This window comes from Ambystoma mexicanum, chromosome 6q (assembly GCF_040938575.1).
Source record: "Ambystoma mexicanum isolate Mex_15411 chromosome 6q, UKY_AmexF1_1, whole genome shotgun sequence".
In the NCBI taxonomy this organism is placed as follows: domain Eukaryota; kingdom Metazoa; phylum Chordata; class Amphibia; order Caudata; family Ambystomatidae; genus Ambystoma; species Ambystoma mexicanum.
Genome location: NC_090937.1, coordinates 348,608,271 through 348,632,813, shown reverse-complemented (window position 1 = coordinate 348,632,813; position 24,543 = coordinate 348,608,271). Strand labels below are relative to the sequence as shown.

General features: G+C 46.4%; 1 protein-coding gene across 5 annotated transcripts in view; it reads left to right on the top strand.

The window, feature by feature from the left end:
• Positions 1-24,543, top strand: part of FSD1L (fibronectin type III and SPRY domain containing 1 like) — a 707,922-nt gene that overhangs the window by 205,565 nt on the left and 477,814 nt on the right. For all 5 annotated transcript variants that reach the window (XM_069630835.1, XM_069630836.1, XM_069630834.1 and 2 more), the window contains one exon: positions 19,289-19,390. In XM_069630835.1, the coding sequence (XP_069486936.1) occupies positions 19,289-19,390 (102 nt within the window). The remainder of the gene's footprint in view (positions 1-19,288; positions 19,391-24,543) is intronic.

Below are 24,543 nucleotides of genomic sequence, written 5' to 3'. Positions count from 1 at the left end.
TCATTTTGTCAAATTGTTTGAAGGCGAATGTGACCATTTTCAACTGCATGCTGTAGTTTTCCCATACATTTTTGCGAGGCAAATATAAACATTCACTTTTTAGTTTTGGTTTCTTAGGTAATGCAACTCCTAGTGTGGCTAAACTACTAGAGTAGAGGGATGGGAGAAGGGAACACAGCCTATGGCGGTTGTTTGAATATAGAAAATACTGTCCTTGTTGGAATGTAGACTTTCTCCACCTAACCCAATGGAAGCTTATCTGTTGTGATACGTCAATCTCAATTATTCAGAATGCCTTTCAATTTTATTTTTTGTTGTACATGCCTTTAACTTGTACTAATCCCTCCATTTGCTGCCTTGTTGCCTTCCAACATTAGTGGATTGCAGGCTTCAGTAGTAGACTGACTTGCCCAGTGGATACAGTTTTGAAATGTTTGGCATCCCACAATGTTAGGCTCACTCATCCAGTGGGTGTCAGTGGTTCCTTTCAAGTGATACATTGGGAGCTACAATGAAGCCTGAATTATTTTGTGCAAGATCAGAAAATATACTTCGAATGTATTGTGTCCTCCCACATATTCCTCATCTTTGATATTCGCTATCCAGCTTCAGCGGCTTTGGAATGTATTCTTCGGCAGAGGGCGCTGTGCATCAATGGCGCTGACTCGATATCCCTCAAGGGCCTCCGTCTTGAGGATGATGTCATCAAAGGCATATATAGCACGCGCAGCACCCATTGGCTTGAGTTTTTTTTTTTCCGCGATAACTTAGCTTTGAGAATACAGCACGCTTCTTCACTTTCATGACAACTTTGTTATTTAGAAAGAGAATCACGAAAATATCTTTTTCGTCGATACAAACCACCACGAAGACCAGGTTCAAAAGGTGTTGTGATTGTGGGTCAGAAGTGTCATTGATAGATCCACATCGCATATGTTTGTGGTGTCTCAGGGTAGACCATAACACCTCGGACTGCTCCAAGTGCCAGTCGATGACAGGAAAGGCCTTGAAGGAACTAAAGGGGAAATTGAAGGTAGGTCGAATCCCTAAATCTCCTACCTAACCTTCAACCGACGAGTCGAGAGGTGACTCCTCGCAGGAAGAAGGTTAAGCGGTCGAGATCGAGGAGTGGCTCTCACCACGCCTCATCATCCTCTAAGAAGTCTAAGAGAAGGCACCATAGGTCGCCGCCTTCAACTTCATCGTCGGACGCGTTCCCTGAGAGGGTATCTTGTCCAACTAAAAAATCCGAGGAGAGGTTCTCAAAATATTTGAAAAACAGAAGCCTCCAAGCCATGCTCCTACCGCGCCTTCGAAAGAAGCCGGGAAGGAAAGGGCACAACCTAAATCCTGTGTGCTTTCTAGCCCGGGACGAAGGCCTGATCCACATCGGGTGGAATCGAGACCTCGATCCGATGTCGTAACCTCTAAGGATCAGTCGAGCCGAAAGCATAATTCGATGGAGGCCGTTGACTCCATCGACACCTTCGACGCCGGTGGCAATCTTCAACACCAGCCAAACCCTCAACGTCAACTTCGACGCCAAAGGCATCAACGCCAGCTGCACCATCATTGGCAGATGTGCCATCGATGCAGAGTGCCCCACTAAAGCCTATGGTGCCAATAAAAAACGTTTTTACTCCTCCTCCAGTGTCAGTTCCATTGTTTGTAAAGCACTTCATACCTATATACCTCTACTAAAAAAATACTATTTTAAGTCTCTTACTTCTATATATGAGGAGAATGAACAATTGGATGACAAGGCTCCATTTGGTCTCCAATATGGTACGACAAATGTACCAGAGTTTTATAGCAGAGGTGTCAAGGTTGAGAGACCTCTATGATAACCTGCAGATAGCAAGTGGGGAGGACACCTCACCTGAGTTGGAGTTGGGAGACCAGAGGCTGGGGAGCATGCTGATGCATCCAACTGACAACTCGGGTCCAAGGTAGTGGACCACATGGGGTTGAGTAGGCCTCCATTGCCATTCGAACAGGATGATTTAACAGACATCCTAGATAAGGGTCATCAGTCAGATCCTATATTACAGTTTCATATTGCCTTGCAAAAAAGGGTGACGACGAATTGGGAAACACGGAAACCAATCTGGCTGTAAATAAAAACTTTACCAAGAAGTACCGCCCTTCCAGTAGTGACCCGGACTACCTGTCGAAACACCCCGCTCCAGAGTGTCTGGTGGTGCAGGCAGCTACTGCAACATCTAAGCAAGCGGCTTACCCTACCATCCCTCCAGATGTGGACAACAAAAGAGTAGATGGCTGGGCAAGGAAGGTATTTTCTGCAGGGAGTATGGTGCTCAAATCTGCAACTTCACATGTGCCCTTGCAAAATGTACATTTACTGTATGGGAATGCATTTCCATGGTGGCAGAGCACATTCCCGAAGGGGATGAACGAGACGGCTTCTTAGCCATAGTTAGAGACGACAAAGAAGCCATGTGTGAGTCTCTTCAGTCAGGTCTGGATTCTGCTGACCGCATCAGCAGAGCCATGGCTACTAGCACCGTATGCACAGGTTTGTGTGGTTGCAGGAGTCTGGTTTTGCACCAGATGTGCAATCCATACTTCTCAACATACCCTTTGACTGGTCTCACCTTTTTGGCAACAAGGCTGACGAGAGTCTTGAGAAGTTGCAGACCTTGATGGTGGCAGCCAAATCTTTAGGTGCCACTATTGGGCAACCTCCTCCTTTTTTGACCTAGTGGACAACCTTGGAGGGGTAGATCTTTTCGCTACTACTCCTCCGAGAGGAGTGGCTGGTCAAAGGGGGCCAAAGAAGATTTCCTCGTGGTGGACGAGGAGAGGTGCAACGCCAGCTCAAGCAGGGTCATCTTTACCATCTGCCACTGTATCAGCTGCCTCAAAACCTCTCTGAGGTCTTGAGTCAGTTCACCAGTGGGAGGCAGACTGTCTCACCATCTAGAAGAATGGCGAGGCATTACTTTGGATGCTTGGGCTTTGTAAACTGTAGCCCACGGTTACTGCCTTCCTTTTTATACAGAGACCTCCGAACAATCCATCGGGGAACCACTCTTTGAGGATTCCAGATAAGCTCCTTATGTAGGAGATTTTAACCCTGCTAGAGAAAGGCGCTATAGAACCGGCACTTGCAGCGGAGAGGAACAAGGGTTGGTATCCCCCCTTTTTTTCCTAATACCCAAAAAGGACAGCACACTGAGACCCATCTTGGACTTGAGATACTTGAACAAGTTCCTCAGGACGGACAAGTTCATGATGGTGACACTTTCTTAGATCCTTCAGGTCCTCCAACTTCAGGATTGGATGGTGTCATTGGACCTTCAGGATGCTTATTTTCATGTGTCAATCTATCTCGAGAACAGAAAATATCTGAGGTTCGCAGTTGGCGGTTCCCATTCTCAATTTCAAGTTCTGCCATTCGGGCTGACCTCCGCCCAAGGGTTTTCACCAAACTGATGGCGGTAGTGGCAGCTAGTTTCAGGTGAGGAGTGGGGGGGGGGGGTACTCGCGTCCATCCCTACCTGGACGATTGGCTGATCAGGGTGCGTTCTCCCGAACAAGTCCTGGATTATCTCCACGTCACCTGCCACTCCCTTCACAGACTGGGCTTCTCCCTCAATTACAAGAAGTCCCACATGACACCTTCTCAAACTCCAATTCATTAGAGCTGTTCTGGATACATCCTTGGGAAAGCGCTTGCCACCTGAGATGAGCGCTCAAGATATTCTACAGATGGTCACCATATTTCAAAGTGCCCAGTGTCTCCCAGGCCTTCAATAATATTTTTTATTTCTTTTTGAGGTTGCTCGTCCTCATGGCATCCTGCATTTCTCTGGTGCCAGAGGCTTGCCTGAGAATGAGATCCCTTCAATGGGCACTCAGAACTCAATAGTCCGAGTTATCAGGAAAGATGTCGGACCTACTTCAGGTTCCAAGCAGGGTCGCACAGGATCTTCATTGTTGTGCCTGAGAAGACAACATTCTGAAGGGCAAACCTTTTTGGCAACCATGGCCGTAGAGAACAGTAGTGACGGACCCCTCACTCACGGTGTGGGGAGCCCACACCAACGATCTGACAGTCAGCGGTCGTTGGTCTCCATTGGAGTCCAAACTACATAACAATCTTTTGAAGCTGAAGGCAATCAGACGAGTGCTGAAGGCCTTTCTGCCCTCTGTAAGGGGAATCAATGTCCTGATAATGACGGACAGCACAGTGGCCATGTACTACCTCAACAAGAGAGGAGGTGTAGGGTCACTACCACTGTGCAGAGAGGCAATGCAGCTCTGGTACTGGGCAATTTAAGAAGTAATCTCCCTATCAGCAGTAGCCGGAGAGGAGAACACAGCGGCGGATGCTCAGAGCAGGCAGGGCAATCTCCCACAAGTGGGAACTAGCTCAGGAAGTCCTTCAAGAGATCTTCACCCTTTGGGGAACCCCGCAAGTGGATCTGTTTGCGACTGGTGTCAACCGGAAGTACGAACCAGGGAATTTCCCCCAAGAGGAGCTATAGGAGACGTGTTTATGGTGGACTGAGATTTTCCACTCCTGTATGCGTTTCCTACAGTCCCCGTCATTCCTCACGTGATCAGTAGGTTGGGAAAGTTTGGGAAACATATGATCCTAATTGCCCCGGATTGTGCCAGGAGGACGTGTTACCCAGACTATCTGGACATGTCCATCTGTCCTCCCAATAAGTCTTCCACAAAGAGAGGACCTTCTGTCGCGAGAGGAGGGTCGGGTTCTCCATTCAGAGGTCAAAACACTCAACCTTCATGCTTGGTTTCTGAAAGGATTAGATGCAGGGATTGGGACCTCCCGGATGACGTAATGGAGATTTTGCTTTCGGCCAGAAGGCCAGCAACAAAGTCTTTGTACCATTGCCGTTGGAATAAATTCTGCAACTGGTGCAGAGAAAATAATGTAGATCCTTTTCTATGTAAAACTCAGGATGTTTTATCCTTTCTGCTATCTTTAGCCAATTTCGGGCTTCCGATTGGTACTATTAAAGACTGTTCGGCAGCGCTGTCGATATTTAAGCGCTCGTTAGAGGAATGTTCATACTTCAAAATTCCACTGGTGACACAATTTCTAAAGAGGCTCACCAATGTGTCCCCTCCATTGCCGTTCCAGGTTCCAATATGGGACCTTAATTTGCTTCTAAATTTCCTAATGTGTGCACCTTTTGAACCTTTACACTAATGTCCCTTAAGGTTGTTAACCTTTAAAACCATTCTATTGGTAGCTCTAACAGCAGCCGTAGAGTGAGCGAGTTGCAGGCACTTTCGTCCAAACCACCCTTTACAATCTTTCAAAAGGATAGGGTTGTTCTAAGGGTTCAACCTTAATTTTTACCCCAAATTATATCGGATTTCCACGTAGGACAAAACATTATTTTGCCGCCTTTTTATTCTTCCCCCCACAAACCCATCATGGCAAGGAGGAGGAGAGGTTGCATAGGTTGGACGCTGGTAGAGCTTGAAGCCTTAATGTATCTAGACTGTCAAAACTTGCATTGATGATCAACTTCTCATTGGCTATATTGGCCACAAACTGGTTCAGGCTGTTACTAAACAGACCTTAACCAGATGGCTCATTCTGGCCATTTCAGAATGTTGCAGGCTGGCAGGGAAGGATCCTCCTCCTGAAGATTTAAGGGCCCATTCCACCAGAGCCATGGCTACCTCTACAGCCCTGCAAAGGGGCGTACCGATAAAAAGTATTTGTGAAGCGGCAACGTGGTCTACTATCCACACGTTCACAAAGCATTACTGCCTGAATCTTCCCTCGGTCAGGATGGTAGCTTTGGAAAAGCAGTACTGTACTTGGTTCATGAAAATCATTAAAATCTAATTCTACTCCCTCCACCAAATCATATACTGCTTTGGGAGTCTATCAAAGTTGAGGAATACGTGGGAGGACACAATCCATTCGAAGAACAAATTGCTTATCCCTGGTATTTCTTTTATTTGTATTTATATAGCGCACTTGCAGTCCTGGGGCATTGAGGTGCTGTTACTTCAGGGTAGCTTGGTTACATGAGCACGGCATTGCTTACTAGTTACATTAGGCCTAGCAATGTTGTAGAGAATTACATGAAAAAGCGGCATAGGGGGTACTCAATTTGTACACAGTCTGGAGGAGGTTCCAGGAGCATGAGGAACAGCAAATACATAGTAGTTTTGAAGAAGTTACAGGAAAATGAGACAAGGTACATAATTGGTACATTACATTCATAGGGGTAGTTCAGTCCTGGGGGTAGAGATGTGCGAGTATTAGGGGCTTCAGATAAACGGGTGCATTTTAAGTTCCTTGTGGAAGGGAATGGTAACGTTCTTTCGACTGGACGTTCCTCCCACTTATTCCTCATCGCCCTCCCAACCTAACCCACAGTAGAATTTCCCGTGCTATTACAGCTTTCGTTCCTTCAAGTCAGAGTACGGTCATTCCTGTGGGTATGCAGGTATTCTTACTGTAAAGGGAAAACAGAAGCCAAGGGGCGCTACGCATGCTATATATGCCTTCGATGACGACATCCTTGAGACAGAGGCCATCGACGGACATCGTCAACGGCATCGACGCACATCGCCCTCTGCCGAAAAAAAGTTCAGAAGCAGCTGAAGCTGGATATCGAATTTCAAAGATGAGGAATACGTGGGACGAACATCGAGTTGAAAGAATGTTACCAGCGGTAAGTAACTTGTTCTTCGAAGGGATTGTGTCCTCTGACGTATTCCTTATCTTCGATATCTCTTTCCAGCTTTGCTGGCCTCGGAACATTTTTTCTCTAGAGGTTGCTGCGCGTCGACGTCCGCCGAGTCGATGTCCCTCGACAGCCGCCGTACGTATCGACGTTGACGTCATCCTGCCTATAAAGGCCGCGCGCAGCGTCCGTTGCTCAGTTCCGTTTTTCCGCGCTTACTCAGTGCCTCGGAATATTGTTGCTCAGTTTTCGTAGAGAATTAATCCAATTTCCTCGAGATACTCGACAATACTCGATGGCTTCCTCGTCGCAACCGACGACCCCTCGGTCCGGCTTTAAAAAATGCCGAGACTGTGGGAAAAAGATGTCACTGACTGACCCTCACAGAGTTTGTCTGTGGTGTTTGGGAGCTGAACACCATTGTTCAGAGTGCGAGGACTGTATGTCCATGACAGCTAAGGCCCTGAAGGAGCGTAGGGGGAAGCTGGAAAAAGGTAAGACTTCAAAAGCTTCTTCTTCCTCGACGAAGTCGAGACATTCGTCTCCTCGTCACCATTCGCGCTCCAGGTCTCGAAGCGGGTCCCATCACTCCTCGAGATCGAAGCACTCGAAGAGGAGACGTCGAAGATCCCCTTCTTCGTCCTCCTCTTCCTCTGTTTCTCCTAAGAGAATCCCTTGCCCCACGAAACATAGTTGCCGGGCTGAATGGGAGGAATTCCGCAAAAATATGATGAGCGTCTTCGAGAAAGCGACCTCGACCCCCTCGAAGACTGCCGAGAGCGATGCTCTGGTCGAAAGACCCGAAGGTCTAGAACGCCGCGAGTCGCAGTACCCGGCGAAGGAAGCCTCTGGAGCGCGTCACAAACCCTCGAGTAAAGCTATGACCTCGAACCCTTCTTCGAAGGTTCCGTCGACGCCGAGGTCGGTGTCTTCGACGCCGTTGTCGAAGGGACCTTCGACACACGGGTCTGTCGACTCGACGCCATCTTCACCACCGGCGTCAACGCCAAGGAAAGTCACGGTTGCGGCGCACCCAGTGGCTATCCCCAGGTCCTCGATGTCGATGGCGTCGAGATTGTCGACATCCTCAAGCAGAATCCCAATTCTATCGAGGACCTCGAGGCCTCCGCCTTTGTTTTCGACGCCATGTTCGAAGCCTTCGGATCTGCAACCCCAGTTCAAGAGGAGTTATCCTCAGAGGAACGCAGATTAAAGGAACTCCATGATTCCTTACATGAGGCAAGTGGGTTAGACACTTCCCCTGAGGTGGAGTTCGCTAGGCCAGACCCGGGGGAGCATGCTGAAACCCCCTATAGAGCCTTAATGGCCAGGATCACAGAATTTATGGGGTGGTCAACACCTTCACAGATCTTCCAACAAGATGACCTCATGGATATTCTTGATAAAGGTCCACAGGAGGATCCTGTAGTGCCTTTTCATAAAGCTCTTCAAAGGAAAATCATGATGAACTGGGAAACCCCAGATGTCGTCCGAAAACTGTCTACTAAATACAGGGTATCTTCTGCAGACCCAGAGTTTTTGTCCAAACACCCATCCCCAGAAAGTCTGGTGGTACAGGCAGCATCTTCTACTGACATTAAGACTGCTTACCCTACCATCCCACAGGACAGGGACGATAAAAAATATGATGCTATCGCAAAGAAAGTTTTTTCGGCATGTAGCATGGCGTTAAAATCTATTAATGCTACTTGCACCCTTGCTAGATTCAGCCATACACTTTGGGAGTGTGCTTCTACAGCGGCTGACTGCATCCCGGAGGGAGAAGAAAGGGAGGCGTTCCTAAATATCATACAGGACGGTAAAGTCGCTATGTGCGAATCCCTCCAGACGGGCATTGATTCGGCTGACAGTATCAGCAGAGCAATGGCGGCAAGTACAACAACCAGGAGATTCGCTTGGTTGAGAAAGTCTGGTTTTGCCCCAGATGTGCAAGCCAGGCTCTTGACCATGCCATTCGATTGCTCTTCTTTGTTTGGGAAAAAGGCGGATGACAGTTTAGAAAAACTGCAAACATCAAAGGCAGCAGCAAAATCCCTAGGCGTTGCAATCCGTCAGACACCTTTTCGTCCCACAGGAACCTCTGCGAGAGGCAAGTCCTTTCGTTTCTACTCCGCATTCGGAAGAGGTAGAGGACGACCAGCTCAAAGGGGACAAAGAAGAGCTACCCGAGGTGGACAGGGTAGATTTTCAAAAGCCGCAGCAACAGCAGGTGCCTCTGTACCATCGGCATCTGCTTCAGCCGCCCCAAAACCACTCTGAGGACTTCCCTCACAAGACACCTGTAGGAGGCAGGTTAACTCAACATCTGGCGGAATGGCAGGCTATCGCGTCAGATGCTTGGGCATTGGAGACAGTTGCACAAGGTTACGGCCTGCCTCTCCTACGCATACCTCAGAGTCATCCACCGGGGATCAGCTCTCAAAAACTTCCAGATCCGCTCCTCTTGCAGGAAATTTTAGACCTGCTAGAGAAAGGTGCCATAGAACCGGTACCTGTAGCGGAGAGGAACAAGGGCTGGTACTCCCCTTATTTTCTCATTCCAAAGAAAGACGGAGGACTGAGACCCATCTTGGACTTGCGAGAATTGAACAAATTCCTCAGGAAAGACAAATTCAAGATGGTAACTCTTTCTCAGATCCTTCAGGCCCTTCAGTTCCAGGATTGGTTGGTATCTCTGGACCTTCAGGACGCTTATTTCCATGTGCCTATCCATCTCAAACACAGGAAATACCTGATGTTCGCAATTGGCAACTCTCATTATCAATTTCAAGTGCTGCCATTTGGGCTGACCTCTGCCCCGAGGGTCTTCACCAAGTTAATGTCGGTAGTGGCTGCAAGTCTAAGGAGGGAAGGGATTCACGTCTACCCCTACCTGGACGATTGGTTGATCAGGGCTGTATCTTCGGAACAAGCTCAGATCCAGCTAAATCATGTTTGCCACTCCCTTCACAGACTGGGCTTCTCCCTCAATTTAAAGAAGTCACAAATGATACCATCGCAGAGACTCCAGTTCATCGGAGCGATCCTGGACACTTCCCTGGGAAAAGCCTCGCCACCAGAGGTGAGGGCTCAAGATATTCTACAGATGGTTACCAAGTTCCAAAATGCCCAACGTCTCCCAGCCTTCGAATTTTTGAGGTTGCTAGGCCTCATGGCATCCTGCATTTTCCTAGTGCCAGAGGCTCGCCTGAGAATGTGATCCCTCCAGTTGGCACTGAGAACTCAGTGGTCACAATTCTCAGTGAGAATGACAGATCTTCTTCAGGTTCCCGACAGGGTGGCTCGAGACCTTCAGTGGTGGGCCTGTCAGGAGAACATTCTGAAAGAAGAACAGTTTTGGCAACCCTGGCCGGAGATAACGGTAGTCACGGATGCCTCACTCACGGGGTGGGGAGCCCACGCCAACGACTTGACCATCAGCGGTCGTTGGTCTCCATCGGAGTCCAGACTACATATCAACCTGTTAGAGCTGAGGGCCATCAGACTTGCGCTGAAGGCGTTCTTGCCATCTGTACAAGGAAAGAATGTCCTGATAATGACGGACAACACAGTGGCCATGCATTACCTCAACAAAAGAGGAGGCGTATGATCACTACCTCTGTGCAGAGAGGCGATGCAGCTCTGGTTTTGGGCAATCCAAGAAGGAATCTATCTATCGGCAGTTCACCTAGCCGGAGAGAAGAACTTGACAGCGGACGACCTGAGCAGGCAGAGCACAGTCTCCCACGAGTGGGAACTAGCTCAGGAAGTCCTTCAAGAGATCTTGGCCCTTTGGGGAACCCCTCAGGTGGATCTGTTCGCCACCAGTGTCAACAGGAAGTGCGATCTGTTCTGTTCAAGGGAATTTCCCCCGAGAGGAGCTCTGGGAGACGCGTTCATAGTGGACTGGGAGTTTCCGCTTCTGTATGCGTTCCCACCGGTCCCTGTCATTCCTCAAATGATCAGGAGGTTGAGAATATTCCGGAAAACCATGATCCTAATTGCCCCGGATTGGGCCAGGAGAACGTGGTACCCGGACCTTCTAGACGTGTCCATCTGCCCTTCAATTCGACTTCCACTCAGAGAGAATCTGCTCTCACAGAAGGGAGGTCAGGTTCTCCATCCAGACATCAAAACCCTCAACCTTCACACTTGGCTTCTTGAAAGGCTGAGGTACAAGGATTGGGACCTCCCTGATGATGTTATGGAGGTGTTGCTTTCGGCAAGGAGGCCAGCAACAAAATCTTTATACCGCTGCCATTGGAACAGATTTTGCAGCTGGTGTAGAGAAAAGAATATCGACCCCCTTTTCATGTGGTACACCAATGGTTTTGTCCTTCCTACTCTATTTAGCAAATTCAGGCCTTCAAGTTGGCACCATCAAGGGCTGTCTCGCAGCGCTATTCATCTTTAAGCGCACTGCGGAAGAACCATCCCATTTCAAGTTACCCTTGGTAATACAGTTTCTAAAGGGGTTTACTAACGTTTATCCCCCAAGACCATTCCAGGTTCCCCTATGGGATTTAAACTTAGTCCTAACTTTCCTGATGGGCACACCTTTCGAACCACTCCACTCTTGTTCCTTAAGATTTCTTACACTTAAGACTGTTTTATTAATAGCACTTACATCTGCTAGAAGGGTGAGCGAGTTACAAGCTCTTTCTTGTAAACCCCCTCATACAATCTTTCACAAAGACAAAGTTGTTCTGCAAGTGAAGCCTAATTTCCTCCCAAAGGTGGGTTCTGAATTTCATATCACTCAGAAGATTACCCTTCCATCATTCTATCCTCCTCCTCATCCAGGGAAAGAGGAGAGGTTACACAGGCTAGACCCAAGAAGGGCTTTAAGTTTTTACATCAGTAGACTGGTAGGATAAGACAAGCAGACCAGCTGTTTGTAGGCTACGCAGGTCACAAGCTGGGGTTACCGATAACTAAGCAGACCATTTCCAGATGGATCATTCTAGCCATTTTGGAATGTTATAAACTGGCAGGAAAAGAGCCCCCTCAAAATCTTAGGGCTCATTCGACCAGAGGTATCGCAGCTTCATCGGCCCGCAAAAGAGGAGTGCCGGTTAGAGACACATGTGCGGCTGCCACATGGTCGTCCGTCCATACCTTTACACGGTTTTACAACTTGGATTCCTCCTCCAGTCAAGAGAGTAGGTTTGGAAGGGCAGTATTGCACTCTATTCATCAATAAAAGGAAGCATGAAGTCAGTACTCCCACCTCCAATAAGAGAATACTGCTATGGGAGTCTATCTAAGATAAGGAATATGTCGGAGGGCACAATCCCTTCGAAGAACAAGTTACTTCTTACCTTGTAACGTTCTTTCGATGGGATGTTCCTCCGACGTATTCCTTATCGACCCTCCCATCCATCCCCGCAGTACTACTTCCCTAGTTGTTGCAGCTTACGCTCCTTCAGGGTGATTAGTCTAGTCCAGAAAGAATTATTGTGGGCTACAAAACGGAACTGAGCAACGGACGCTGCGCGTGGCCTTTATAGGCAGAATGACGTCGATGTCGATACGGTGGCTGTCGAGGGACATCGACTCGGCGGACGTCGACGCGCAGCGCCCTCTAGAGAAAAAAATTTCCGAGGCCAGCAAAGCTGGAAAGAGATATCTAAGATAAGGAATACGTCGGAGGAACATCCCATCGAGAGAACGTTACAAGGTAAGAAGTAACTTGTTCTTCTTTCTTGTACCACTGTGAAGGCCCACTATGACAACCTGCCCATTCAACTAGTGGAGCATCATTTGTATACTTTTATAGTTCTAATGTATTCCTTCCTCCCACGGATGCTTCATCTTTTGATATTCCTATCCCAGCGCATGTGCCCAAGCCCCCGACGACTCCACGCACCATACATGGCGTTGGAGGCCAGTATATATCGAGATGCTGTGCCCCGGTGACCTCAGTTCCTTTTTTCTGCGCACTCTGTTTGCTAACGTGGAACACGCTCGTTGAGCTTTGCTTTTCTCTACTCCATGCCTACTCAGTCTAAGGCCTCCTGCTTCAAGTCATATGCTGATTGCAGACGGCGGAGGTCGGATTGGGATCCACACAGTATTTGTCTTTACTACTTGGGCGAGGACCACAAAGCCCAGAATTGTGGGTCGTGCCAGTCCATGCACCCGAAGGCACTCCGGAAAGGGCAGCAAAGATCTTCACATTCGTCCACAAGGCGAAGGATGAGGCGTTTTGAATGAGGTAGCATGGTGTGGACTGCCGCTCCGAAGAAAGGGCAGCTCCGCTCAAGGAGTAGAAAGGGCAGCTCCGCTCAAGGAGCAGCAGCATCGTAAGATGTCCCGCACCCAGAGTGAGTCCTTGCACTGACACTCCTCTTCCATGAAAAACTAGAGCGATGGACACGGGTACCTTTTCTTACCCAGTCTCCACCCTGGAGGAGTGGCAGAACTTCTACCTGAAGATGGTGGACACATTTGCCAAGCTAGCGGCTCAGGTCATGGCACCTTTGGTGCAGGCGCAGGAACCATCCAACCCACCTGCAGCACCGACTGGTCCCACCCCATTTGCTACGACCGGTAGGGTACCCCCTGGGGACTACTCCCGCACACCGACAGGTTCGGGCCTAGACCAGAAAATGACTGAGGTTCCTCTGTGCCGACTGGCCCTGATGTCTCAGCGGCGGCTCTGTCGTTGGCGCAGATTGGCATAGTGGACAAATACGTTCCACTCCATACGGATGCCTTTGTGTGAGATGCACATCCTCTGTGATGAGGGTGACCAGGTTCCTTTTGGGTTTGAACCCTGGGTTTCTAGGAAGGTGAGTTTCCTAGAGCAAATCTACGGGGAAGGTGAGGATGTACTGTAAATGGCCAAAGACCTTTGGCCTCAATACCTCACCTGAGATGGACATTCTGCCAACTCCCATCCCCGGAATGCTTCAAGCAGCTCTCCAGCATTTGATGGCTCGGGTGGCCTATACTCTGGGGCTTTCAGCTCCATCCAGATCCAAGGTTCAGTACAAACCTTGTGATATCTTGGACGATGCCCCCATGGAGATGCTTCTGCACTTCAATGTAGCAGAGGCCCCTGTGCTGGAGGTGTGGGAGAAGCCTGTCTCCTGGCTGTGGACAGGGAGCTGGTAAAGAAGCACCGTCATTCCCCCATCGGACACATTGTTTTTGTCCTCTCATTCACCAGAGAGTTTGGTGGTTCAGACTAAAATGGTTAGCCTGAGGACCTCCACCTTCCCTTCCACCTGACCGGGAAAGTAAGAGGTTTAATGCATGGTGTAAGGTGTTTGCGTCGGGCAGTCCTGCACTATGTGCCGTGAATGCATCTTGTGTCATTTCGAAGTTCTCCTTCATGGCCAATGCGGGTAAGCACATGCCCGAAGAAGAGATGTGGGACGGTTTCCTATCCGTAGTGATGGCAAGGAGGCTGCCTGCAGATTTTACAATCATTACTGGACGTTTGCAGACTGTGTGGGCAGGTCCATGGCCACAAGCACTTGGTCATATGCCACTCTTGGTGTCCTAGTATCTGAGCATCTGTTCCACACATGCACACTATTGCATGGCCTGGGCTTTTCCGTGAACTTCAAAAAGTCTCCGGTGTCGCCGTCCCAGTCCTTTTGATTTTATCAGAGCAGTCTTTCACACTTACCTGGACAGGCCTCCTCCCGCAAGACCGACTGGCGAACATCTTTCAGCTGGTCAGTGTCCTTCAATCCCTGGAACACGTACCGGTCTAGGTAGTATCCTTGCTCCCTCCCTGCTCCATATTTACATACTCTTTTGGGAGTCCATCATAGATGAGGAATCCGTGGGAGGAATCGATCCATTAGAAGGACAAATTACTTGCCGCTCAGTAATGTTCTTTCTGATGGCTTTTCTTCCCATGGATTCCTCATCGCCCTCCCCAACTGCCCCTCTTTGATTAGCTAGTACACCTTAGTTCTGTGGTCCATCAGCATTGGAATGCTAGGTGAAAAGGATGGATCTGAGGACACGGCCTCAGTGTATACCTGCCTGATATCCTGAGCGGCGCATGGAGGCATTGCCAGAGAACAGCTGCACTGGGATAGGAAGATCATAGATAAGGAATCTGTGGGAGGAACATCCATCATAAAGAAAATTACTGTGAAGTAAGTAATTTGTTAATTTACATTTATATCCTATGGCAATGTATACTTTCCTACAGTGATGTATGCTCTACAAATCACTGACCGATGTATTGCTTTGAACATGTTTAATGGAGAAATATTTTTCCCTTGCACAGTTTTCCCACATATGCCCATGCTATATTGTGATAACCTTTCCAGGCATATCCATTACAGTAGTGTCTCGTCCATTGTGCAGGCGCAGTTTCGATCAGAAATCTTAGTCTCCCAGTGCTCATAGCCTGAGCCTTCTGCTGCAAAACAACCTAGCCAATGTCCTGCCAGCATTCAGAAAAAGGGAGTAGCCTAGCTGGAAGGCATAGCCTTATTCCAGGCCTTGTGCACTAAACATGGCTAACTACACTTTTGGCATTGGATTTGAAAAGCCACTGTGGCGGTCAGAAGAAGGGCGCAGACTCTTGAAGGACATTTTTCAACAAGGTTTTATTAAATAATGTGTAAACCTAACTATCCCTATGACTATAGGGTATTCCCTACCTAAGGGAATAAATAAGGTGCTTGCCGTCTTTTCCAACGTCCAAAAATAATCTTTCCACCGTCCCAAAAACACAACACTATCTGACTCCATCACTATTCCAAACAAAATAATGATGCAGGAACATGACTCCCTTCTCCTGCTGGGTGCTTCCATCACTTATCTTCTCAATATGTACTTTTCCAATAGTTCCTGTAACTCGATCAGTTCATTCAATTCTTTCCTCACATTACTATGTGTATTCTTCACTTGAGATGTGTTTTTTTTTTTTTTTCTTGGTTCAGATTGATTTAGCATAATGACCGCTTTGGTCTTCAGCTTTTCCTACTCTTTCTTGGGTCACACTTTTCTGCATGGGTCATTGGTTGTATCTTTCTTTTTTTCTAGGGCAAAAAGTTAATCACTTTATTATTCCTTCCTTCGCGTATCTGTGTCTTTGCCTTTTATTTAAAACACTTAAATTCATTAATGTTGACATTTAGCTTTTCTCATTCTTGTTCACCTCCCTTTTTCTGGATAGTTATTCCTTTTCTTGTATTTGCACAGTTCGGTTATCACATCTCCTTTCTCCTTTCCTCCAGGGATCTATATTGTTCTCTTTCTCAGATTGTCACAGTTCACCTGGAATAAGAACATTCCACTTCCATTCATATTTCCTTCAGACTGGTATTGCTCTCCTCCTTGCCTATCAGTTAACATTCAATAGATTTTTTCCCCACGTTTTTTTCATTAGTACTGAGATGAGTTATTTGTTTTGTATAATACTCACCCGTGATCTTCATGTGCCTCTCCTGTCCCCCCATTACCTTCTGTCACACCAGGAAACGTCTTTGGGGATCTTACAGGTCCGGCGACGGTTTTGTCTCTGCATCGCACTATTGAGCCAACTTCCTCAGCGTCTCTCGCATACACTTGTTGCTCCTCGTCTCAGTTATTCAGCGTCTCACCAGGGAGCCGCTCCACTTGTTGCAGTTTCCCTGTGGCTGTATTGGCGTAGTTGTGCAGGTGGCTGCCCGAACGATTCTCTAGCAGTCACGCCACCACCAATTCTCGAGCCCCATTTGGTTCATCCCTTCTCAGGCACAAGGTTACGCTGGCTTCTCAGCGTTCTCTGCTACTTCCCAGCAAATATATGATATGATATGGCATTTGTAACGCGCCTATACACAAGGGTTTCAAGAGTTTCAAGGGGCGACGAGGCAGCGAGGGGGGGGAACAGGGGAAGACAGACAATGATCCTACTAGGCCAGGTGTCATTCAGATCGCGCAAGTGCAGGGGTAGGGGGAAGGGAGAAAGTGCAAGGGGAGGGGTTGGGGGGGGAAGTGCAGTACAAGGTAAGTAGAATAAAATAAATAGGGCCAGCTGGTGGCAAGTGCAAGGTAAGTGCAGGCAAGTGCTGGGAACGGGGGCTGTAGGGATACAGAGACAGTCCCGCAGTGCAGGGGTTGCCAGGGAGGCAGTGCAAGTGGAGAGTGGCTGGGCCCAGGACCGAGGTCGGCGAGCGTGGCCCAGTTGCAGATTCGGTGCAGATTCAGCGAAGAATTAGCAGGGGAGAGGGAGAGAGAAAGCAGAAGCAAAGACGAAGGTTTAGAGGTGCTTCCGGAACAGTAGATGGTTCTCCTCAAGTTTCAGGGAGGCAGGAAGGCTGTTCCAGAGGGAGGCCCCTGCCGCGGAGAGAGATCTACCCCCAGCTCGTTGCTTCGAGAAGCGGCTGACCCTGAGGGAGTTGGAGACGGATGAGCGAAGGTCTCGGGAAGGAAGATATTTAGGAAGAGAGAGTTGAAGGTATTTAGGCCCCAGGCCCCAGAAGGCCTTGTGGACATTGCAGAGGGTTTTGAACTTTATCCTCACAGCCACTGGGAGCCAGTGTAGAGACTTCAGTCCTGGAAAGATACGGTCCCTGGGCTTGAGGCCAAGGACAAGTCTTGCAGGTCTGTCCTGGATGAGTTGCAGAGGGCGGAGAGTGGAGGCAGGCAGATTAAGATAGAGGCTGTTACAGTAGTCCAGCTGAGAGAACCAGGGCTCGTGAGACAGTGAGCTTCTGGGGGAAGGAGAGGAAGGGAAGAATACCTCTGAGGAGGTGCAGCTGGTAGTGTGACTTCTTAGAGACGTCAGATATATGAGGAGAGAAGGAGAGTGTGGAGTCGAAGATAACCCCGAGGTTTTTTGCCGTGCAGGTAGGAGCAGGAAGAGGGCCAAGAGAGGCCGGCCAGAGAGCTGCAGGGGAGGGAGTGGGTGTGCCGATGAGTAGAATCTCCGTCTTACTGGCATTAAGGCAGAGGTCATTGGCGGCACACCATTCCTGGATAGCAGACAGACAGTCAGAAATGAGGGAAGGAGAGGAGGAGGCCGAGGGTAGCCTGAAAATGAGCTGGGTATCGTCCGCATAGCACTGAAAGTTGGGGCAGAGAGCGGCGATGCGGTGGGCAAGGAGTGATTTCACGGGCTCCGTGTCCTCCTGTGACTTTGCCTCTTCCCAGGTTCACGTTACCAGGGTACCTCCCCTGCTTGGAGATGCCTTCCTCTCTTGGTTATTGTCTCTTTTTGCCTTGTACTTGATTAGTGTTCCTGTTTCAATCCACTTGTCTCAGAGGATTGGTCACTCATTTTCTTAAACGGACAGTTTCTTTCTTCGGAATAATGGCATTGGTTATCTTCCTCTTCGGTCCAGTCCTGATAGTTAACAGGGTTTGACAGACCCATATATGCCATTCTGTTTACTGGTGAAGAGAGTTCCTCACAGAACAAGTATGTATTCCCTCGGGGGGAGGAGGGGGGGAAGGGGGGTGGGTGTCTCTCCCAGTGAGGTCCCACTTGGAGGGTGTTTCTCGGAGTGGGCTCACCTCCTTAGCTTCACAGCGGGGAGGGCTCCCCTTTGGGGAGAAGGGACGAATTCCCTTGATTTGTCACACCACCAAACCCCAAATTGTGCATGCTTTAATTTTCTAGCTGCTAATGAAATCCTGGTTCCAAATCATTATTAGAAAATAAGATCAATCTATGTGGGGGAACCCACCCAACAACCCCCTTACAACTGAGATGGCTCGCTCACAAATCCGGGCAAAGTATATTCTCCTCAACACTTCAGTTCAGTGTGGGGGTTCTTGAGCTTACTCCAGCAGCACTCACCCACAGCAACCCACCCACCCAAACTCACTCCAACATCACCCAAATTCACCCCTGCTCCCCCCCATCCCCACCAAGCTGATCCCAGCACTCACCCTCTTGTACCCAAACGCACAGCCACTGTAGCGCCAGAAAAACTCGCCCTGGAACTCTCCCTAATTTAACCCAAGATCCCCATAAAAAGTAAATGGCTGGCAAATAGTTTCACTACCAGAGCCTATGATTGCAGTGCTGGCTGTATGTCTGGCTAATGCATATCTAATGCCTTAAAGGGCAAGCAGTTTTGGCTCTTTTAGATGTGCTCAAAAACGATTTGGATGAATTGACAGTGTAGTCAGGTTTTTAGAAATGTGAAATTTGTCATTTATGTTCTTCCCTTATCACAAAGTGTATATACGTAAAAAGAAATGCAAATGTATTCACAATTTCTTGTCAAAGAATATTAAGCAAATGGTGTTTTCATTCTCAACTTAACCATTCATGAAAAGCAAAGATGTCGAGTATAATAGCCTGATTTACAATGAAACAATCACTATTTTCTTGTGAACTTTTTAAAACTAAAACAAAATTTCACCAATTCGTTTCTATCACGGGGTCATCTGGGAAAACACAATCTTTATAGGTACATCATTTTATTTTAGAGTAAAAAAGCATGATTTATGATTTGACATATTTGTCTATTCATGCAAATATCAGAACATGAAATGGAAGATACAGATGTCTGCATGGATCAATGTAGGAGCCTCCGGCTGTCCCATATTCTTTGAATGATTTTGAACAATATGGGATTTGTCTTCAAAATTGAATGTTTTTTTGTTCTCTTGCCTAGAATCAGCTCAGCCAGTGTACAAATGCTCTGGAGAGCTCAGAGGAACTTCTGGAATTCGCTTCCCGGTCCCTGGACATTAAGGAGCCTGAAGAGTTCTCCAAGGTAGAACGGGGGATGGTGAAAGCAGGCTTCCTTCGGGTTGTTTTGTTCTGACAATCTAATTCTTATTTGTTCTTCTGATGGGCACAAACCATTAACTACTGACTATAGCAGATGCTGGTGTGTGATAGGAATGAAAGTCTACGAGGCCATGCAATTATAAAAGTGAAACTTGAATCTGTACTAAGGAAGGAATGTTTTTTTACGTTGAAAATGTGTGCTAGAAATGCAACTGTTTAGATGTTTCTTGTCCCCATCTATTTGCTTGCTGCGATGGGTTGTTCCTCACCAGGAAGATGCCTTAAAATTACTAGTGCATTTTGGTGGTTTTGTTTTGTTGCTTTGTTTTGATTCTCCTCACCAACTGCATTCCACCTACTAAAGTCTTCTCATCAAACAGCTGTGCCTTTACCAGGAGCTTAGAAAGGACTAGTAACAGCCACAATTGAGCATCAGATTCTTTGACCTGGGCAGAGGGTATTGTGGCTGTGTTCTTTTCTGAAGGTGGGACGCAAGTTTGCCGCTGACTTCTGGGAAGTTTGTCTCTACTCCTTAATATCTACAAGCTGTGTCAATTATTGGTGCATTTGCAACAAACCCATGCTCTTATGGTCCTGGGAAATGACTAGTTAAATCACCACATATGCATAGTGCTAGTTAGATGTAGACGGTCCCTAATCGGACTTAATGCATCATTGACAGAATCTAAACATTGAGATCAGTCTTTATTTACTGGAAAGTATCATCTGATGTCAGTGCTTCACACTTGTCCATTTGCCATTCAGTTATTCTTCTTGCTAAGGCTGTAATAAATGATCCTCCTAATAACCCGCGCCAACGCCACATGCATCATCAATAAGCTCGTAGTAATTCAAAATGTGAGTTATTCTGACTCAAGTTTCCACTTAATACATGTGTGACAAACTTCTTTTTATTCAAGTAAGTTATGCTTAGTACAGCCACAGCCAACTCATATTTCAACCTTTCACATGTTTTCCTCAGGGCTGTATTTTGTTGTTTACACAGTTACATTAGTAGTGTTACATCACCCAAAACCTTGCATATTTATCATATATCCCACATTTTGCATATATTGCATTCATTTAGACAACATTGTAAAAAAGTTGAAAAGGAACCAATGGAAACTGTAGGAAGACAAACAGAAACGCACAAAGAGAATCACATTAGTTTTAAGGTTTTCAGAATATTAATTTGCAATGCAAAGTAACACTAAATGATCCTATTCTACAATTCAAAGTCCAAAGACGTGTCAATCTTCATCACCCAGTAATCACCTCTTGATGCCATGCACCCCTCTTCTAATTACTGGTATTACTGTGTCTTCAATTAGTGTCCTTCCCCAATGTCCTGGCATGCTGTCTCACCACTATTGCCAATTTATGTTACGGGTGAATGTCGAAACGGTTGAATTCCCACACCAACTATTTCTTGCAGTGGGTGTTGTCAGAATAATCTTTTCACACACTTTGAATTACTAGGTGCTTATTGATGATGCATGTGCCTTGGCGCAGGATATTAGATGGATCATTCATTATTGCATAATACTTTAGACTTTGAGGTTGAGTATTTTAGATCCAGCATTCATCCTTTGCTAGCCAGCCACTGCCATAAGATTTAAGAAGTTCACATATATGTGGTAGAAGCTCAGACTGAATGCAACTCAACACTTTTTAAGGCTGCACACCACCCTCTAAGTTCCATGTTAGACCATCTCTTTACATCCCTTGGAAAGATTAACCTCCTTTAGTACTGCTCAACCAATGGGCTTGTGCTGGTGACCAGTGACCATCAAAACTGTTCCAAGGGGGTTGCCCAGTGTGATCTTTTCTACCAAACACTTGCCAGTCAGCCTACCCCAATATCTTTTTGGGCTTACTCCAGAAAATGTGAGGCAGCTTCTGCATTGATTATTGGACATATTTTTCATTTAGGAATATGCAAGGCTGCTGCTTAGTCTTGGTTTATGAAATTTCTGTGTATATTTTAAACCGTGCTGGTTCCCGGTTTGTCCTGAAAACCCTTTCACTTCTACTTCTATCAAAATTCATGCTTGCTGCTTTCAGAGGTACTGAGGTCATGAGAACCTGGATCACAATAAAGGAGCAAGGTTTACCATAACTACACCCCTAGCTATCCAGCTTAGCTTTGGCCATATGTTCTGATGGTTCTTATTTGGTTTTGTAAATGAGGAAATCTGACTATTAAATGGCAGGCTGACCTTGAAGGAACAAAACTGAGCACCAATATGGTTACACATTTTCATGTTTTCCTGAGGACTTGTATAGTAACTTGCCAGAATGTCACTACTGTTAATAATCATAAGCCTTTTATTTCTAAGCCAAAAAGTCCAGTAAGTTATATGACGTTAATTGCCCCGCCCGCCAACATCGTGGTTGGATATACATTTTACTTTGTGTCAGGTGCACACACAGGTTATCACAAAATAAATAAAATACTGTTCCTCCTTATGAAATGTAGTTTTTGTTGAGGATAAACAGTGGACCACTTCTAGGAACATGAGGCAGTATCATAAAATAGCTACTTTGTGCATGAAGAACCACTGCTTTACACAAACTAATATCAGCAGACGTTGGCAGAGAGAACTAAAGCATTGCAGATTCATTGAGAAATAGTTAAGGTCTTGGTTGAGATTTCCAAAGTCTTGCCCATCAGTCTGGGACCCTGCTCTCAGGGAAGAGCATAACAAGGGGTGGAACAAAAACCACTGCAGTGTAGTGGCTTCCTGTCGATCAGCCTTTCTGTAACTCTGCTCTATGAAAACCAATGGGCTTTGATTGGCTGGAGCCAATAAATGCTTTGACAATCGCATGCATGGTTTGAGCTAAATTCTGCAAGTCTATCAAAATATTGGATAGACTACAATAGTCAAGCATTTTAGACCCTATGAAAAGGCAACCTTGAGTACGGTAGGTTTGAGGATCGACTGTATTGCTTACACTTGAGAGAGCTCTGAATTGCAGTACAAAGCATATTGACTCCTCACATGCACTTGCCTGCCATCCAAAGCTCCCATAGGCAAGAAACCTACCAAATACATGGGGATCTGGAGAGACTGCACTGTACTGAAAAACTGACCCTCCAACATTTCTTTCTGAATAAAGTGATTTACTTCCCACCTCCTAATGAGTCACAATCTAGCCTACTTCCAGTGACTCCTTGATAAATCCACTATGACCTCTGCGTCTCACCTGTGATATGTAATTATTCTGAAACTGGATGTTTGCCAGTCTTTCCATTTACCACCCTGCAGTCAAAGCACTTATTGCTATGCAAGAGAGGCAGGGCAGGGGTTTAAAGGCTACTCGATTGTTTAAAAAAAACAAATGTATGGAGTCAAACTACAGAGCCATGTATATATTTTCCTCACTTGTTTTCACACATATCAAAACCTCAGGAAATGCAATCAAACAAAAATTATAATGAACAAAATTTAATAAGTTAGCCCTTGGTTGGATTTTCTGGGGTCCTTGTAGCTGCCTGCACTTGGTATTGTGTTGATGTATCATGCACACAAGAGCGGTATGCTGGAGCGAACCAGAGTTGTCCATTCACTGAGGTTTTTCTTGGGTTGGTGCAAGAAGAGTTAAGAGTGAAAAACGCATGTTGAAAATATTACCACATGTGTAAACTATTATGACAAGTGGAAGTTGGAAATCTTTGTTTCCTATGTCATATAGTATGATGAATAAAAAAGTGCTCTTCGGACTTCCTGTCTATAATCAGGAGTGCCGTTAGCAAATAACAGAGCAGTACTCAGATTTTTAGGAAACCCCTACCTGGCCTGGAAAAAGAAACTTGTGTGCATGATACATCAACAAACTACCAGGTGCAGGTGGCTACAAGGACCCCAAAAAATCAAACCAAGGGCTAATTTATTAACACTTTTGTTTATTATTTTTGTTTGATTGCATTTCCTGAGTTTTTGATGTGTGAAAACACTGAATAGGGTACATCTCGGGTGCAGTACCCAACCCGGTCCATTTGATACGTATACTTTCCTAACACCAACTCCCTTGAGGAACAGACATCTTTGATCTATTTTCAGTGTAGGGACAGTTACTTGGGCACCGGTTGTACAGGCAGGTATCCTGGAGCTATATTTGGGTTCTGGAGTGCCCTTGCAAGCAGAAGTTCTAATCTTTACCTGTAACAGCATTCAATTCTATTTTTATTTTTTACCATCCTCTGAAACCAGGCTAAGCTATTTTACTTCACAAGTCTGCAGCAGGGATAGTGATGATGTGGCTGGGGCCCCCGTTGGCAAGGGCCGGCGGGAGACACTGTAGTGATTGCACCCAAGCAGAAGCACATGTGTAGCCATATTCTTTTTATATTTTATTATTGTATTGGTTAATGTATATCAATCTTTTCAAAAAGTGAAAAAAGCATATGATTCAGACAGTCACTTGCAAGACCTATTACAATGTAGCCCTTTAAAATGCATTTCTCAATCCAATTCCTGGACTACAGCAACTTTAGATGGCGAAGTACAAGAACCACTCAACAGCCAATTTCAAAAGTAATGACCATCAACCAAGTCAATTCTATACCCAAATTTACTAAAACTATTATTTTATCCGAAGATAATTAAAGTCTGGGCATTCTAGGATAAAGTGTTTCAGCGTCTCAGTTTTGCCCATATTCTGACAATAGTGACCATGTACTGAGTCGCTGGGCAAAGCCTTTCCCTAGTTGAGATTAAATAAAGAAATCTCATAAGAGGATAAACATTTTCATTTTTTTCTTCCTTTTTTTAAAATAAGGAGCTAAGATTTGCTGTGTCTTATGTTCATTTCTCAATTGTGCGAACAGTGGATATCGATGTATTTTTTTCTACTGCATCAATCCTGTTCCTTTCATAGATGACCTTTTTTTTATCAAGCGAGGGGGTATCATTAAGTATTTTCTTGGATTCAATTTGTCTAAAATGATCTCACATTGATTCACAAATTTCATAAGTGCATTTTCCCTCTCTTCTAAGCTAATTCATTTAAATCTACACAAAACGAGTAGGTTTTGGGTTACATTAGCAGTTCCTCAAGTTGGTAACGGGAGGACCCATCAGTGCCTACCACCCTAGTCCCATCGCTCCAACTTAATGCCTGTAGAACACT